The 16,162-nt window shown below is 30.0% G+C and overlaps 1 protein-coding gene across 2 annotated transcripts; it reads left to right on the forward strand.

Moving 5' to 3' along the window:
• The first annotated feature begins 211 nt into the window (after positions 1-211).
• LOC139485074 (tetratricopeptide repeat protein 29-like) lies at positions 212-15,325 on the forward strand. 2 transcript variants are annotated; one of them, XM_071269192.1, is made up of 11 exons: positions 212-299; positions 4,115-4,337; positions 4,891-5,114; positions 7,458-7,643; positions 8,262-8,474; positions 9,257-9,342; positions 10,096-10,187; positions 10,837-10,960; positions 11,280-11,514; positions 12,600-12,618; positions 13,856-15,325. In XM_071269192.1, exons 2-11 carry the CDS (start codon positions 4,132-4,134, stop codon positions 13,914-13,916), a joined length of 1,446 nt encoding a protein of 481 aa, XP_071125293.1. In that variant the 5' UTR covers positions 212-299; positions 4,115-4,131; the 3' UTR covers positions 13,917-15,325. The 2 variants fall into 2 exon arrangements, with proteins under 2 accessions (XP_071125293.1, XP_071125292.1); XM_071269191.1 differs by lacking the exon at positions 12,600-12,618.
• The last annotated feature ends 837 nt before the right edge of the window (positions 15,326-16,162 follow it).

Raw genomic sequence — 16,162 nt, forward strand, 5'->3', positions numbered from 1 at the left:
AATATTTTTGGTGTTTAGTTATATATCAAATGATTCGTAGTGGGCTAATCTGAAAAGTGTTATCTCGATCGATATTTCTTTCTTTGTTTCTCGTATTTATATTATTTTGCCTGAAAATGGTTTTTAGTATCACATAGATATTACGTGTAAAACCTTAATTTATAGATTAAACAATATAGGTTATAAAAAAGTATTATTTTTTTCACGTACAGAATATTTACTGCGGGCTATTGTTTATCCTTAGCAACGTCAATTTTAATGGAGGAAATGTGATTTCTTTTTTTTTCTTGTTTATATAGGTAAATGTTCATAATATATCAAAACGTGAATGACAAAACTGTATTTTTTATCAGTTGTAAAGATAAATGTATTTTTAAATATTTAAAATGTCATAAATTAGGTGCATACAACGCTAAACAAAACAAAAATACGCAAAAAAGATCGGACCAAGATTTTAGGGGTCCTAATATAACAGTATTAAGAGCTATGCTATGCTAAGCTTACCCTTACCCTATACCCTATACATTACCCTTACGAATAATCCTGGTCCCACCAAAGAACAAATCACCATAATCATTAGATTTGTTATGTCACCATGCATAGTTCCATAGAGTATATGCCGTTTTATTTAGGAACACAACTCTTACATACACCTTATCCCTATTTGTCAGCTATTACTGGATATCATACAGGTTCCCGTAAAATTTTACGTCATAAAACAAAATATCTGATGCCACAATGGACATCGTAGTGACCGCAAAGAATGTTAAGATTTTTGGAAATCGCCTAGACAAGCATTGGAAAGAACACCCAATGATTTATAACTTTGACACTGAATACACCTATAAACCGGAAGTAGCACAAGTGTAGTTAGTGACGATGAACCAGAGCCAAATATAGAGGAGCAAACTGATCTCCTGCGTTTGGAAACACTTAGGTAGACTTAGGTAGGTGGAAAAGTGATTGTTGGGGACGTCAAAAGTTCAACCGTCCAGGTCAGCCGTGAAAAGCAATGTATTGAAGAAAGACCATAAATTAGAAGATAACATGAATTACGGAATAACACACCGTTATAATACGAATAACACTTGAAATTTTAATATAAGTACATATTGTTGACTTATATAGTCTAAAGCAATAGGGCTCTTCATGGTTAGTTCGGCCATATTGGATATGGGGCAGATTTTATTTGAATGAGGTGGAAATAGTATGAAAGTAGGTGAAATCCTATGCATGCTTCCAAGCTACTGCACTGTTTTAATGATATTTTCCCGTATTTTTCACCCAATTTTTACTCCATTATGTCTATGAAAATCTAACCCTATCCAATATGGCCAACCTAACCGTGAGAGCCAAATTTTGAATGGCGCAACGCCATGCCCTTTTTCTTCTAAAAAAAATGACACCAACAGGGTATGAAATTAGCAGGGGCCCACAAACCAATGGCCCTAAAATTTGGTGAAGGCTACTGAAATTTCAGCTTTTCTTGTATAGGACTAATATACATGTATGTGTACTAACACTAGTGCTAGATTTTTAGTTGGTAGTTTCTGACAAGAGGACTAACATACATGTAATTGGGCAACTAAAATTATGACAAACTTAAACAACTTTGAATTTGAACTGTTACTTTAAATTGAATACCCAGATAGGAATTGAACAATATAAAAAAAAAATAGATATATATATATATGTCATTGATATGGCCCTATTTGTTATAGTAAAAACCAAACATTGTAGGGCCTCGAGGGAACATGCTTTGATTTCCTTGGTCGCCATGTATGATGTACACACATATTATATTTATAATCTTTATGAACTAACCTGCCTTCTGTTAATCATTTTTAACCGGATTTTTGTGACAAAAATGTCGGTTATTGATTTGGGGATGTACGTCGGGCGGGCGGCAATCAAATGTTGTCCGTGCATTAACTCATGAACCGTTCAACCAAAGCTTTTAAAATTTTAATATGTTGTTACTGACAACTAAATGAAGGTCAAGTTCAATAATGGTGATTTTGACTTTTACCGTTCAGGAGTTATGGTTCTTGAAAGATTGAAAAATGGAGTTTCCAGTCGTGTCCGTGCATTTACGCATGAACTGTTCTACCAAAGCTTCCCGAATTTTAATATGTTGTTACCAATGACAAAATGGAGGTCAAGTTCAATAATGACAATTTTGACTTTTACCGTTCAGGAGTTATATGGTTCTTGAAATATTGAAAAATGGTGTTTCCAGTCGTGTCCGTGCATTTTCTCATAAACCATTCAACCAAAGCTTTTGAAATTTTTATATGTTCTTACGGATGACAAAATAGAGGTCAAGTTCAATAATGACGATTTTGACTTTTACCGTTCAGGAGTTATGGTTCTTGAAAGATCGTTTCCATTCACGTTGTTGCATTTACTAATGAACCATTCAATCTAAGCTTTTCAAATTTTAATATGTTGATACTGACTACAAAATGGAGGTCAAATTTGATATTGACAATTTTCACTTTCAGCATTCATCAGTTATGGTTCTTGTGATATTGCCAGGACACAAATAAATGTTAATAAATCCGGTTTGCTGTCGTTGTGACAGCCTCTTGTTAAGTTATAAAATACAATATAATATAGGGTTATTGCATGAATATTGGGGAATATTGTCCTGAGTAGAATGTTATATTGCACGAGCTTGTGAGTGCAATATATATGTTCTACGAGGGACAATATTCATGCAATAACCCTTTTATTGTATAGCAATATAATATTTGAAAGTAAAAATTGGTTTAAACTTAGATTTTGTCGTTGATAACGTCATGAATTTTGAAGATTTATTGCACTAGTGCAATATTGGAATTTATTGCATGGTAACTTTTGGTTACTTTCTGTGTGAAATATTATCGCTAACTTTTGGTTACTTTCTGTGTGAAATATTATATTGCTATGCAATAATATACTATATTATTCCATATTGGTATTATATTAGTAGGTTTCTCTATATGAATTGGATTTTGAATAAAAAAGCATATTCACCTGAGAAAGTGTTATTCACCGCGCTAAACGTCACACGCTTTTACATGCAATGTTACGGTTAAATGTTTCATGTAAAATTTGTTTTGGTATATGTTATTCTTTAATTACATGTTCTTCTCTTGGAATATGAAATAAAACAATTACTGTCTTTTGTTTCGGTAAATATGGGTTTAATTGACTTTTGAAAAACTGATATTCACTTCGGCCGTCGGCCTTAGTGAATATCATTTTTCAAAAGTCAATAAAACCGCATATTTACCTCATCAAAAGGCATTAATTGTATATTATTTAATTATAAATTATAATAATAACGTTGTTAATTGGTCATTTGAGGTACATGTACCTTATCAACTATCATGGGATTTCTTAAAAAAACTCTTAAACTGATTATACAAAAAAGCAGAAAGGTAATTACCTGAAAATTTTATTTTATGTTCGTGAAATACTGATTTTATAGTTATTAATGACAATAGTGAATATTATTTATTTAATTTATATAATTTGTGTGTCTTGTATATATGAAAGGCCTACTTCCAAAAATGACATGTATTTACACTTTTGGTATTTAGCTGAGTTTTGTCTCCTTTAAATATGCTCCGAAATAACCTGACGTTGAACAACATTCTTTTTTTAATTTGTGATGTCAAATTTTATATATTGTGAAATCTAATTCACCTGAACTTGTGTGTGATTTTAATTATTGAAGGACAAATAAGCATACAAGTGTAAATATGCCTATTTGTTCAACTTGGTTTAGTAGAGTTTGTTCAGTTTACTTGGGTTTTAATTAGTCATCGTTTTTGTTTTGGTGATAGCCAGAGTTAAAACGGAGAACCACCAATGTCTATCAGGATTGGACTCCAGTGCTCTTGCCCTGTGCAGGATTCAAACTCTCAACCTCAGTGTCATTTCCTGTTATTATATTTGCCTCAATGAAAACTAATTGCTTTTGTTTATTATAAAAATAAGAAAGGTTTGAGTTTCTTATCTTTTAATCAGATTTATTTTGAGTTGTTACAATCAAATTTCTATTACCAAACTATTGATTTGAATGAAATGTCAAAACATTATGTTTAAAATTTCTATTATTTTATAGGTTAGGGAACTGTGAACATGGCGGCGACATTGCCGCCGATAAACAACAGAGGGCAAAATGGTGTTGGAAATAGAAATGTTTTCATGCCCACTCCACCTAGAGGCCCACCAAGTGGCAGATTACAACCTATTAAAGTACCAGGCAAAGCTGAAAGGGATTTGTTTTTTAAGCAAGAAAAATTAAGACAACAACAACCTGAACTAAGCAAAAAGCAGACCACAAGGTACATTGTAATTATTATTTATATTGTTATATATAGAATGTACATGTATATATAAATATATGTTATTGGTATATACATAGAGGTAATGATTGACATGCTGAAGTGTGATGGTCTAGTTGCATTTCAAATAACCACCACATTTTTTTAGTCAATGCAATCAGTAATGCTTTTTAAGCAAATGTGTTTAACTTTTGATTTTTTACATTAAAAAAAGGTTAGCTACCATATTCAACAATTAACTTTTCTATACCATAAGCAAAATACAAAATCTCCCTGAGTTTTAGACAAGTTTTAATTAGATTTAATAAAAATTATCTAAGTTCTACAAAGATGAGAAAAACACAAAGAAATCCTGTAAAATACAGGGAAACTTTACTTAGGAAATAAGAAAAGATAACCATTGACCGAATTCCGGATGTTGGGACAGACAAATTAAAAGACTTCCAAAAAGACAAACTGTATTATATCAACTATAAAATTGCAGTTTTTACTTTACAGAAGTGACTTTGTCAGATTAACATTTTGTATTTACATTTATTTCATATTTTAATAGGTACAGAAATTCATATAAACATAACTTGTGCTTAGACATGCTACAAGATGGATATCATAAATCATTCAGTGAACTTTTTGCACTTATAAAACAACAAGAAGAAGAAAGACAAAGACAAGGTGAAGAGTCATTAATGTGGTCAATGGTCATGTTAAAAGACCAACATGAAAAACTGGACATGTTAAAACAACATTTGTGTAAAGCAGAGGAAGCTGAAAGGAAAGGTATACAATCATGACTATCAATGAAAGGAGTATGTTCGATAAGGTCATAAAATGGCCCCCTTTTTTAGCGTAAATTTCAAATTCAGATTTATTTACTAATATCACGATAAATTATAGCTAATACATTGACTAGATAGGATATAAGCCATTTTATTGAAAATTTCACGTTTCTGCGTTTCATTATGACGTCACAAGTTGTACTCATATTGATTTTTCACGAAAAAATAAATGAAAATGGGTAAATTTCCATAGATTATTGGACAGGAAACATAGAGCGCATATGTCGACAACAAAGATCTTTTAAAATAATGTTTGTGAAGACATTTCACAAATTCAAATTCAAATTATTTATTCAAGAAAACTCACAAAGAGCATAAAATGAACAATATAAATGCATATGTACATAAATATTCACATGTCTTATTTGAATATTAAGCTTGTCGACGCCTGCACTCTATGTTTCCTGGTCCTTGGCTTTATTTGGTTGAAATCCAGCTGATTTTTTCAAATTTCACAAAAATCCTTTAATCTTGACCTTTTTGGGATGTAAAAATCAACGTGTTAGAATGAAACTTTGACAAAAACAGTTCTGTTTAACTTTCTCACATGTCTTTAAGGCAACTTAAAGCATTTATTGTCTTGTAACTATGAACTTTATAATTAGGGCCAAATATGGCCCTTACCGAACTTACTCCTTTAGGGAATTAGAATTAAAAAATAATTAAATTTTTTAAGGTTCTTTTATAGCGTTTTTCTGATGTAGTGCAAATGTACACTGTGAATGCTAGTGCATGTATTAGTTAACTTAGCTTTGAAACTTATAAAGATTTTATTTTTCTTTGTCCAAGCTCAAAAATATTGAACAATTGTTATTTATACTATACATTGAAAAATTATTACACCAGGGTTTTCGATATCACAAACTAGTCAAAACATTTACTAAATTTTATCATCGGTATAAAGACATCATTCGTAAATATAGCTCAACATGCAGACTTCTAATACGTTCAGGTATTTCACATCCAATTTTTTATGGAAATATTCTTTATAAAGCACAAAGGTGTCAGTATTCACCTCAGAAACTTACAAAACCTTTGAATAGACTTATTAAGAAGGGATATAATTACGATACTGTTGTCAATTCATTAAAGATTGCATATTTTGGCGTTAATATTGAGTCACTGATAAGGTCTTTGCATCGGAACTAAACACATTTATTCTAAAAACAGTTGTTGGCATGACACGGGTTATGTTCTTCTGATTTCATCATATGAACATCAGGCACAATCCTTCCCGTTAGGGGTTATCTTTTAGTCAGTTTAATTGAAGTCTGGAGCTGGCATGTCAGTTAACTGCTAGTAGTCTGTTGTTATTTATGTATTATTGTCATTTTGTTTATTTTCTTTGGTTACATCTTCTGACATCAGACTCGGACTTCTCTTGAACTGAATTTTAATGTGCGTATTGTTATGCGTTTACTTTTCTACATTGGTTAGAGGTACAGGGGGAGGGTTGAGATCTCACAAACATGTTTAACCCCGCCGCATTTTTGCGCCTGTCCCAAGTCAGGAGCCTCTGGCCTTTGTTAGTCTTGTATTATTTTAATTCTAGTTTCTTGTGTACAATTTGGAAATTAGTATGGCGTTCATTATCACTGGACTAGTATATATTTGTTAAGGGGCCAGCTGAAGGACGCCTCCGGGTGCGGGAATTTCTCGCTACATTGAAGACCTGTTGGTGACCCTCTGCTGTTGTTTTTTATTTGGTCGGGTTGTTGTCTCTTTGACACATTCCCCATTTCCATTCTCAATTTTATATTGTACATGTATCTACATGTAGGTTGCAAATAAATTTCAATAGCTCAATTTAAAATTTATTGTTTATGGCATGAGTATTGAAATTTTTTGAAAGCAGATCTGAACTCACAAACTCATAGGTTTTGGCTTTACTTGTTTGATCAATGAAAATCATGATGTAAGAATTCAAGAATTAAATAATATCATCTAAGCCATTGAAGATGTGTACTTTTTCAATTATAAAAATAGAAAAAAAATGCTTATGTTTAAAAAAATTTTCCATTTAGGGAAAAGAAAATGCCAAATGAGTCACAGAAACATAAAGGCTAAGAAAAAATACATGTGTTTCAGCTAAAATACCTTAATTATATTGTCTACCCTTTTAAAAAAATGTTTAAGTCACTTTTGAAAAAGCACTATTAAAATCAGATTAATTCCCTTGTTTGAAATATCATTATTTTGAATGTTATGTATCAAATCATGATACAATATTTACACATTATGAACTCCATTGTATGCAATTATTATTCTTTGTGTTCTTTTACAGGTGATTTTGGTGAAGTATACAGAAGTAGATACGAACTTGCCAGATATTTTCAATCAGGTGGAGATAAGTGGTTAGCTGACCATTTTTTTACAACTTGTTTACAAACCAGTGCCCAGGTCAAAGGTGATAATGGAAAAACACAAGCACAAGGATATTTAAATGTTGGATTAGCTTTAGAGGAACAAGGTAATTATGCAAGCTATAACTCGTTGTATTGTTTAAAAATTTTATCTATATACATTGTATCGTCATTTTATTTTTCTAATCATTATCAATTTGCCATTTATTTGGGATGTCTAAATACACAGCCTCTGTTTTAATTACTCTACAATTGTCAAATTTGAAATATTATATACCAGCTTTGATCCTCCAGTGCCATTTATCGGGAATGTATTTTCAGGCAGTTGTTGTAACATCTTAACTGTTGTCATTTTGGAATTTTAGAGTTGTGCCAGTTCATATCGCAAATTACTATATTTATTAAAGGTATATCTTTGCGTCATGTTTTGGAAATTTTTCAATTATACTAGTGTAATGTATCATATATGATCTATGGCTCCGTAAGATTTATCGTTGGCTATTATTCAGTCATTTCATAAATACAAATTGATATACCAATTTTGTGCAGAATAAGAAAAGAAAACATGCACACAAATTAAACATAAAATATGGTAAGAAATGGACCATTCTTGGGTTTTTGTAGTTAATTGGCCCACACTCAAAAACAGAATACATGTATCAAAATAAACTTCTTTTACAAAATGATGATATATTTTTCTGAACCAATTTGATTTTTACCCTCAGGAGATGTGTTATCAGCTGCTGAACATTTTGAAGCTTATTATAAACTTTCTGTGGACCATAGAGAATGGATACAGGCAGATAACTTAACATTCCACACAGATGCTTGTATCAATTTATGGAGGATTTACTCTTCAATAGCTGCTAGTATAGAAGAGGAGGATCCACAAGAATCATTAGATTATTTGATCAAGGCCTTAAAATTAGCAACAGAAAGTAAGTTATTAACCTCCTGGTGCATTATTTTCTTGCTGTGTTGACCTGGCCCATTGGTGGCTTTTGCTATTTTCTGGTCTTTGGTCAGAATATTGTCTCTTTAAAATATTCCCCATTTCCATTCTCAATTTTCATATCAATTATTAATAATTATAATGCATCTAGTTTTTATTTATCAAATTAATGGTTCTGATTGGATGACAATTAGCTTAAAATTCTTTATCTACCTGTCTGTAACTAAAGGAAGCTTACATTTTGAATTCCGGAATATATATATACTATGCGTTGCAAGGTCAACTCAATTTGCAACAGTATAACTACTGATGGACATCCCCTCAAAGCTTCAAACTCAATAGTTATCTCATTATTTGTCTGCAAGCATGGGCCCAAGTAAATTTCAAAATGAACCATATATATTACTGATGATTAATTCGTAATTCATAATATCTTTTATACTTATTTATTTTAATGTGTCAACTGTCAAAATTATAAACAATGAGTATAAAAATAAGGTTATAAGATATGAAAACAACACTATATATTTCATGCATCCAAAGCAACTTTTCTGGATTTACCTTCATCAGAAACTCTAAAAAAATGTACATTATTAAAACTAAAAACAAATCATGTGTCTAAAACAATGGAATAAATTAGAAATAATAGTTTCGTCTATCCTTATCCAGTACATACTATGGTATAATCAAGAGGATGTGTCTATTATAGACGATACAATGTAAACATGTCACTGATATTTTTTTATTTGAATGTTGTGTATATTTTAGGTCAAGACAAAGAGTTACAAGGTATAGCGTCCTACAGATTAGGTCATGCTTATGAACAGAATGGAGATGGAGAGACTGCTCTATTGGTTGGTAGTTTACCTCTTTTTATTCAGATTTCTTGTTTGTTCTGTTAGCCGTCAGACTAATTGAAAAGTATTGAAGGTTTACACACATTGAATTAATTACAGTTTTATTTGTACTGTTTTAGCACAGAATGATGTTATATTATAATGGATGTTGGTAAAGTGATTTATTGAATATATTTTTCATATCCCGGTCTGCACATAAAACACCACATCCAGTTGTAGTACTACATACATTTCCACTTGAACAGTTAAAACATATTTTGTTATAGTAACTAAGAACAAAACTGCTCAATTTTCACACTTAATAATCATTCAAGTACTGAAATAAAAAGTGTTATCTTAACAAAGTCTAGTTTATTATTCTTTTTTTTATAGGTATATCAACTTGAAAATTAAGTGAAATCAACTGAAATTTTATACCCCTTTCATGAATATGAAGTTGTTTAACCCAGTAAACATGAATAAAATCAGCAAAAGTTGACAAAACCATTGAAGTTTACAAAAATATAGGTTTCAAACTTTAAAAATATAACATCATAATATTTGGCATGGGACTCTTAATTTGAACAAAAATTGGGGACTTTTCTCTGATTCTTATCTTACCTTGTCCTCGATGTTCATTTCATATGTTTAGGAAATCAGTTTTGTCATCATTTTTCATTTTATTATTCATGAACTGTTTATTTAGTCTCTTGTTGACAGTTATACCACATCTTGTTATTTTATATAATGGTGTTTAAATTTATATTTCAGCATTTAAATGAATATTTGAAAATCTGTACAGCTGAGAGTGACAGTGAAGGAATTGGTAAAGCTTGTGATGCAATCGCAAAGGCTTATGCAAAGTAGGTTTTATTTTTAACTAGAGTTATCTCCTATACAGTGAGCACAAATATCAAGACATTACACTCTTAAAGATTGTTTTAAACAAACAGAATATAAGTCAAACAACAAATTTGAAATTGAAACTTTTAATTTTCTGATTGTGTTTTAAACACACAATTTGATAATGTTTAAAGTCCAAATAATTTACAAACCAATATTTACAGATTGTGGTATCAAAGTTTTTTTTATTCATTTATCTTTATTTGATAGACTTTTGCTAAATTTTTGCATCTATTACGAAAGACTTCAAACTGAAAATATCATAAATACAGAAATTCATTATATAACTAAGTAGATTACCATGCAATCATCTGATTATAGTAATGTGGATTCATTTAGTTTCAGTCTGCATCGTTAGCCACTAGTCCGATGCCCCAGACTAGTAAATATTGATTCGAACTTTGATATTTAGTTTCCAGACTAGTAGATGAAAAAGGTTTTGGTGCAGACTGAATTAATCAAACGAATAATAATGAATCCACCGCACATAAACAAAGAAGGATAATATATTCAATGAAAATTTTTAAAAATCAAAAAATAATCTGGTCTAGTTGACAATAGTTGTGTAATTCATGTTTGTTTTTTACATAAAAAGATTTTATTTTACAGACAAGGTAAAGTTGAAGAAAGCATCACCTACCTGAAGAAATTTGTTGAAGTAGCTGAGAAAAGTGGAGAGGAAGTGGCTCTCAGCAAAGCTTGTCATAACTTAGGAAATATATTTAATTCTCTGGTAAGCTGTTGTGGATTTTATATAGAATTACATGTCACATTTTCAAAAAATGTAATTGCCTTTGTTGCCTTTTGTAGCATGTTTCGATCATGAAAAGTTGTGGGTGTCAATTCCTGAGTGTAGGGTTTACCTATATACTTAATAATGTATTTTACTTTGCTAAGGACATAGCATAACCATAAATCATGTGCTTAAAGGTAATATGTTTGCATTACCTAAGGAACAAGTGCAAGACGAGATATATTGCTCTGCATATTCATGTAATAATTATTCACCCATTTATACCATTATAAAAGTTAGATTTTCTTTTAATTTTTAGGGTCGATATTCAGAGGCAACAGAATATTTCAGTAAATCTTACAATTTATCACGGTCCCTGGGAGACAAAGAAGCCATCAGTACCAACAGGGTACAGTTCGGTATTGCTATGGCCCACAAGATGATGAAAGGACTAGACAGCCACACAGTGATGGGAACTCGCCCTGCATTGGAAAGATTGATTGAATGGAAGAATGCTAGAGTTGATGAATTTGAAAAACCCTTCCCAGAACCTAGTAAGTTTTCCTACCTGTATTATTATTATACACATAAACCTCTTTCTACTTGCAGCTCTGTTTAAAAAAAAAGAAAAAAATGTAGATGTCACTTACTTTTACAGTGTATTGTAAAGGATTTCATAAATGATTTGCACTTTGATATGTTTGTTTATATAAATGTTAAAATATCTACTGTATAAATTAGATGTAGTTTTATTTATGTGTAAAAATGGAAAGCCTTTTTTATAAGAAAAAAGTAAGCTATCATGCAATCACAAGTATGATAACAACATTTATAAACAATACTGATTTTAATGCATCAGATGCACATTTTTTCAATTAAGGTCTCTTCAGTGATGCTTGAGGCTAAAATATTTGAAAATCTAAACTTATTAAAAAAAATTAAGAGCTTTCTCTTAATTTAATTTTGATTCAATTCATTTTCTGTATCATAATGTTGAGTTGCAGTATTTTCAGACAGCAATATAAATATAAACATGCATGTGTTACAGTCAGTAGAACATATTTTCAAATAAGAAAAAAGAAATTTCTCAGACATGCTAAAAAAAGTCCATTATTCAATTGATTATGGGAGTTCTCATGTTTTGTCCGAATTTCAACCTTTTGTGGTTGAATAGATGCATTCTTTGTGCCTTTTGTTCAAATACCTATATTATTTTTTTTTAACTTTTAGTAATTGGTTAAGTAATAGGCATGATAGGTACAGAAACTTGTAAATGTAAATTGTTTTCTGTCTCTACAATGTATGTCGAGTCAATGTATTCATTGTCAAGCTTCATATTTTATTTTTTTTATCTCTAATAAGTATTGTTTGTCCAGAAATTTTTTGGCTACATTATCATTTGGAATTTTTATCAAAGGACATAGATGAAATTTCAATGATTTTCAGGAAATATTGCATTTAAAAAATTTTATCAAAATTTAAAAAGCATTTTTTTTATTTATTACAAATTCTATGCTATGGCAATGTTCACAATAATTTAAAAAAAACATTGGAAAATTTTCTGATTAACAGAAGATATGGTTTTTTTTAGCCAATTCATCAATTTGAATCTGTAAATAAAATTGATTCTATTTGTTAGTTCCTGAATGGGAGCTTAGGTAAGAGTGAATTGACAAAATAAACTTTGGTTTGAAATGTTTTGCAGCTAACTGCTGTGTTTTTGCTTTTTTCTGATGACATGTTATAATTGGCTTACCAAAAAATATTATAACAACTTTGCTGAGTGTTATTTTAAAGCATGGATGAGATTATAATCCTCATTGTTTATATTATTCAAGAAGTTATAATTATGCATGGAGTGTTTTATTGAAAAGATAACATTCATTACTTTGATCATGAAGAATTTTTAGGTACGAGGAATATTGCTTTTTAACTTCTAACAATGTTATTATAACATGGTGTTAATAAAATAATACAAGTATACCAGCTAATGGTTAATGAATAAAGAGAATAGAACATTTTTGTCTTCATGAATAATATATATAAGATCAAAATTATGGTGTTTTTTTTAGTTTTCCGTAAATCATTGAGAAATGGACCCTATATTTTTGCATTCTGCAAAATCCTTATGAAAAATAACAAATGGGTAAAATTCAATATATTAGACTAAAAAATTATGAAAGCAAATAAAGGCAAAAAACACCCCTCCTCATAGAAACTCCTCATAGAAACCCTTGAATAATTTATATCAAATTGTCTCCTCTCGTCTCCATTATTATGCAGACATCATTTCAATAATACTGATTTTACAAAAACTTAGGCCAAAAATTTACAAATGAAAATGACAGATGTCTTTGACTAGTACTTTAGGCCCTTATTGTTAATGTATATTTCCTCATATATTTATCCCTCTTTGCTAACCCAAAATGAAGTTTAGCTATATTTCCTGATGTATGTTATCCAGAAGTTTACATCTTATTACTGTTGAGAGGTTGGATTTATTTAGTAATGTTATTATGATACCCTGACAAACAAGTTTTGGAAGTAAATAGGAATAAACCTGTCTGTCTGTCAATCTGTTTGTTTCTCTGTGTGGCTGCCTTTCTCTCTGTTATAATATGTTATGTCTTTGCTGAAGAGTATATTCTGCATTCATACAAAAACATTTTTTTTTTTATTTTGCAATATTTTATTTTCAATAGATAAAAATGCTCATATATGTTTTTCTAATACACAGATTATAAAAATTCCATGCACAAGGAACTGCTCTTTTTATGATTTAAGATTTATTTTCTGGAAAACTTTAAAATTATATATAATGAGATGGTTTATGATGTTTTTGTATCAAGTATTAATTTGTCTGATCTTTCAAATCTTTCAATATTTTATCTACAGAAAAAGAAGAGCCAAAACCCAGAGAGCCAACGCCCCCACCACCACAGTCTCAAGTGACTGAGGAGACGGAGCAAGAGCCACAAGAGGAGGAAAAAGTAGATGATACTAAAACTAAATCTGAGGTGACCGATGATACATCATCTGTCACTGAAACTACAGCTAGCTGAAATACTACAAACAATTAAATTATCATTGGACACATCTTTGTTGATTCAGTATTGAATAGAACATTTTCTGCTGAATATTTGTGGTTTATTGCAAAGGAAAGAATTAAAAGATACAATGATTTCTTCTCATTAAAAAAAAGAGCAAGATTAACTCTATTTTATCCCTCCCCTGGAAAAAAAAACATAAGAAGAAACAATAGTCCATTTAAACATTTCTTTTCAAATGAATATCATATGATATGGGTGTTCTTTCTTTTTGTGTTGATACTCATTTCCACAACATAGAATTCTTATCAAATATTTTTTTTAAAGTGTCTATTTAAAATACTGAATGGAATTCTATGTTTCATAATTCTTTTGAATATAAGTGCTTTGATTTCAATTATGAATTTCCTCATAATAGCGATAAACGTGATAGGCCGGCCATGTACCTACCCGCTAGCAGGCCGTTCGAATAATATTTTAATAGACAGCATTAGTAATGACCTTTAATTTCTTCTGTCTTCCAGTCTAACTCTTAAATGAACTTAAAGAGGTGCCTTTTTGTATTAATTTTGGTCTATATTGATGTAAGTGGCTTATCAAATTTTGTAATTCCCTGTTCTTTCTTTTTTTTCAACAATAAAAGGAAATTTATTTTTATATTTCAACTTTGTATTATTTTCATGTCAATGTGCATTGCGTTGGGTCATATTTTGTGTAAAATATTATATTTATATGGAAACTTGAAAATATTCCATCCATTTTAACTTGAACGTACAGAAAATCAAATAAGAGATTCTGTGCTGAGTTGTATTACAATTCTGTTAACATTTTTTTTGTTTTTGTTTTAATTGCTGCTTTTAAAAATTGCAGGAAGAATGTATTTCATTTTATGAAATGTTTTCAGAGATAACACATCTTTAATACAATGCTTTGTCAGAAAAAAATTATCTTTATCTCAACATTTGCTTGCTTAAGTTCCCATGACACAAAATAGGTAAAACTAATTTATTTAAAGTCATGTTTCAAAAAGTGTTTTATTTTCTTACTTGATATATTTCTGAAAAAAGAACATGATAATGATATATAATAATGTGACAAAGGACACCATTTAGTTTGACATGTCTTATAGGATTTGGTTTTTAAAAGAAGAGTTGGTTTGTTTTGTATTCTGTGATATATTTATCTGATATGTAATAAAACATATATTTTTCATTCATGTTATTTCCTAATCTTTCATATACAAATTGTTATATATATGTAAGTATATGAAAGACTAATTCATTAGAAAATTTAAAGAATAAAATATAAAAAGTATTAATATATGTTGTTATCAGATAAAAAAAAAACTTACTTATCTCTGATGCTCATGTTCATACCTGCCAACCTGAAATTGGGATATCCCAAATGAGAGGAGTTGATATGACTTAAGATTGTTTTATATGATACAGTGAACATCTCAATACAGACATTCAAATGAGTTAAGAGGGTAATTAACCACATACATACTCTTTCATACAATACACTTGTAGATTAAAAACACTTGTGATAATATAAAAGGGGGCAACTTGTGCTTTAAATCCCCTAAAGAGATTTTGAAAAAAATTGCAGGTATACATGTTCTACGATAGAGTTATCATTTAGTTTCAGAATTTTCTTTTTATATAAATAATAGTTATTTTTTTTTATAATTAGACATTGATTAAACAGTATAACAGTTATCGTAACAAAATAATTTCAAAGATACCAAGGCCTAAAACTTTGTATGTCAGACGTGTGACTCTTCTACAAAAGACCAACAATGAAGCAGATAAAAAAGATTGAATTCAAATAAAGTATTAAGTTGAATAGAATTGAGTACCAAACATTCTGAAAGTTTTTTGTCAAATACAGCTAAGATAACTATTCCTGGATACAAAAAACCATACCCAGTAACTTTCCAATCAAGAAGAACTTGAAGAAGAAAATCCCAACAACAATAGACGATAAAAATAAACATTCCCTCAAAAGAGCCAGAATTCTGAGTCTTGAAAATGAAAACGTTAATAGAAACAACGAAACACACATCACAAAATACACGAAGGAAAAGTTTAGGAAAGGATACAAAATTTCAACATGTAATGCATGATAGTAATCCAGTTATGAACACTCACCAGAG

Source organism: Mytilus edulis, chromosome 8, assembly GCF_963676685.1.
Source record: "Mytilus edulis chromosome 8, xbMytEdul2.2, whole genome shotgun sequence".
NCBI classification, from domain to species: Eukaryota; Metazoa; Mollusca; class Bivalvia; order Mytilida; family Mytilidae; genus Mytilus; species Mytilus edulis.

What these genes read in the sequence shown, in the direction of transcription:
- LOC139485074 (XM_071269191.1), top strand. Translation starts at nt 4,132, where the DNA reads ATGGCGGCGACATTGCCGCCGATAAACAACAGAGGGCAAAATGGTGTT. An exon ending in CTTAAAATTAGCAACAGAAA is followed by an intron (nt 8,475 to 9,256) that starts GTAAGTTATTAA and finishes TGTATATTTTAG; the next exon opens with GTCAAGACAAAGAGTTACAA. An exon ending in ATCGCAAAGGCTTATGCAAA is followed by an intron (nt 10,188 to 10,836) that starts GTAGGTTTTATT and finishes TTTATTTTACAG; the next exon opens with ACAAGGTAAAGTTGAAGAAA.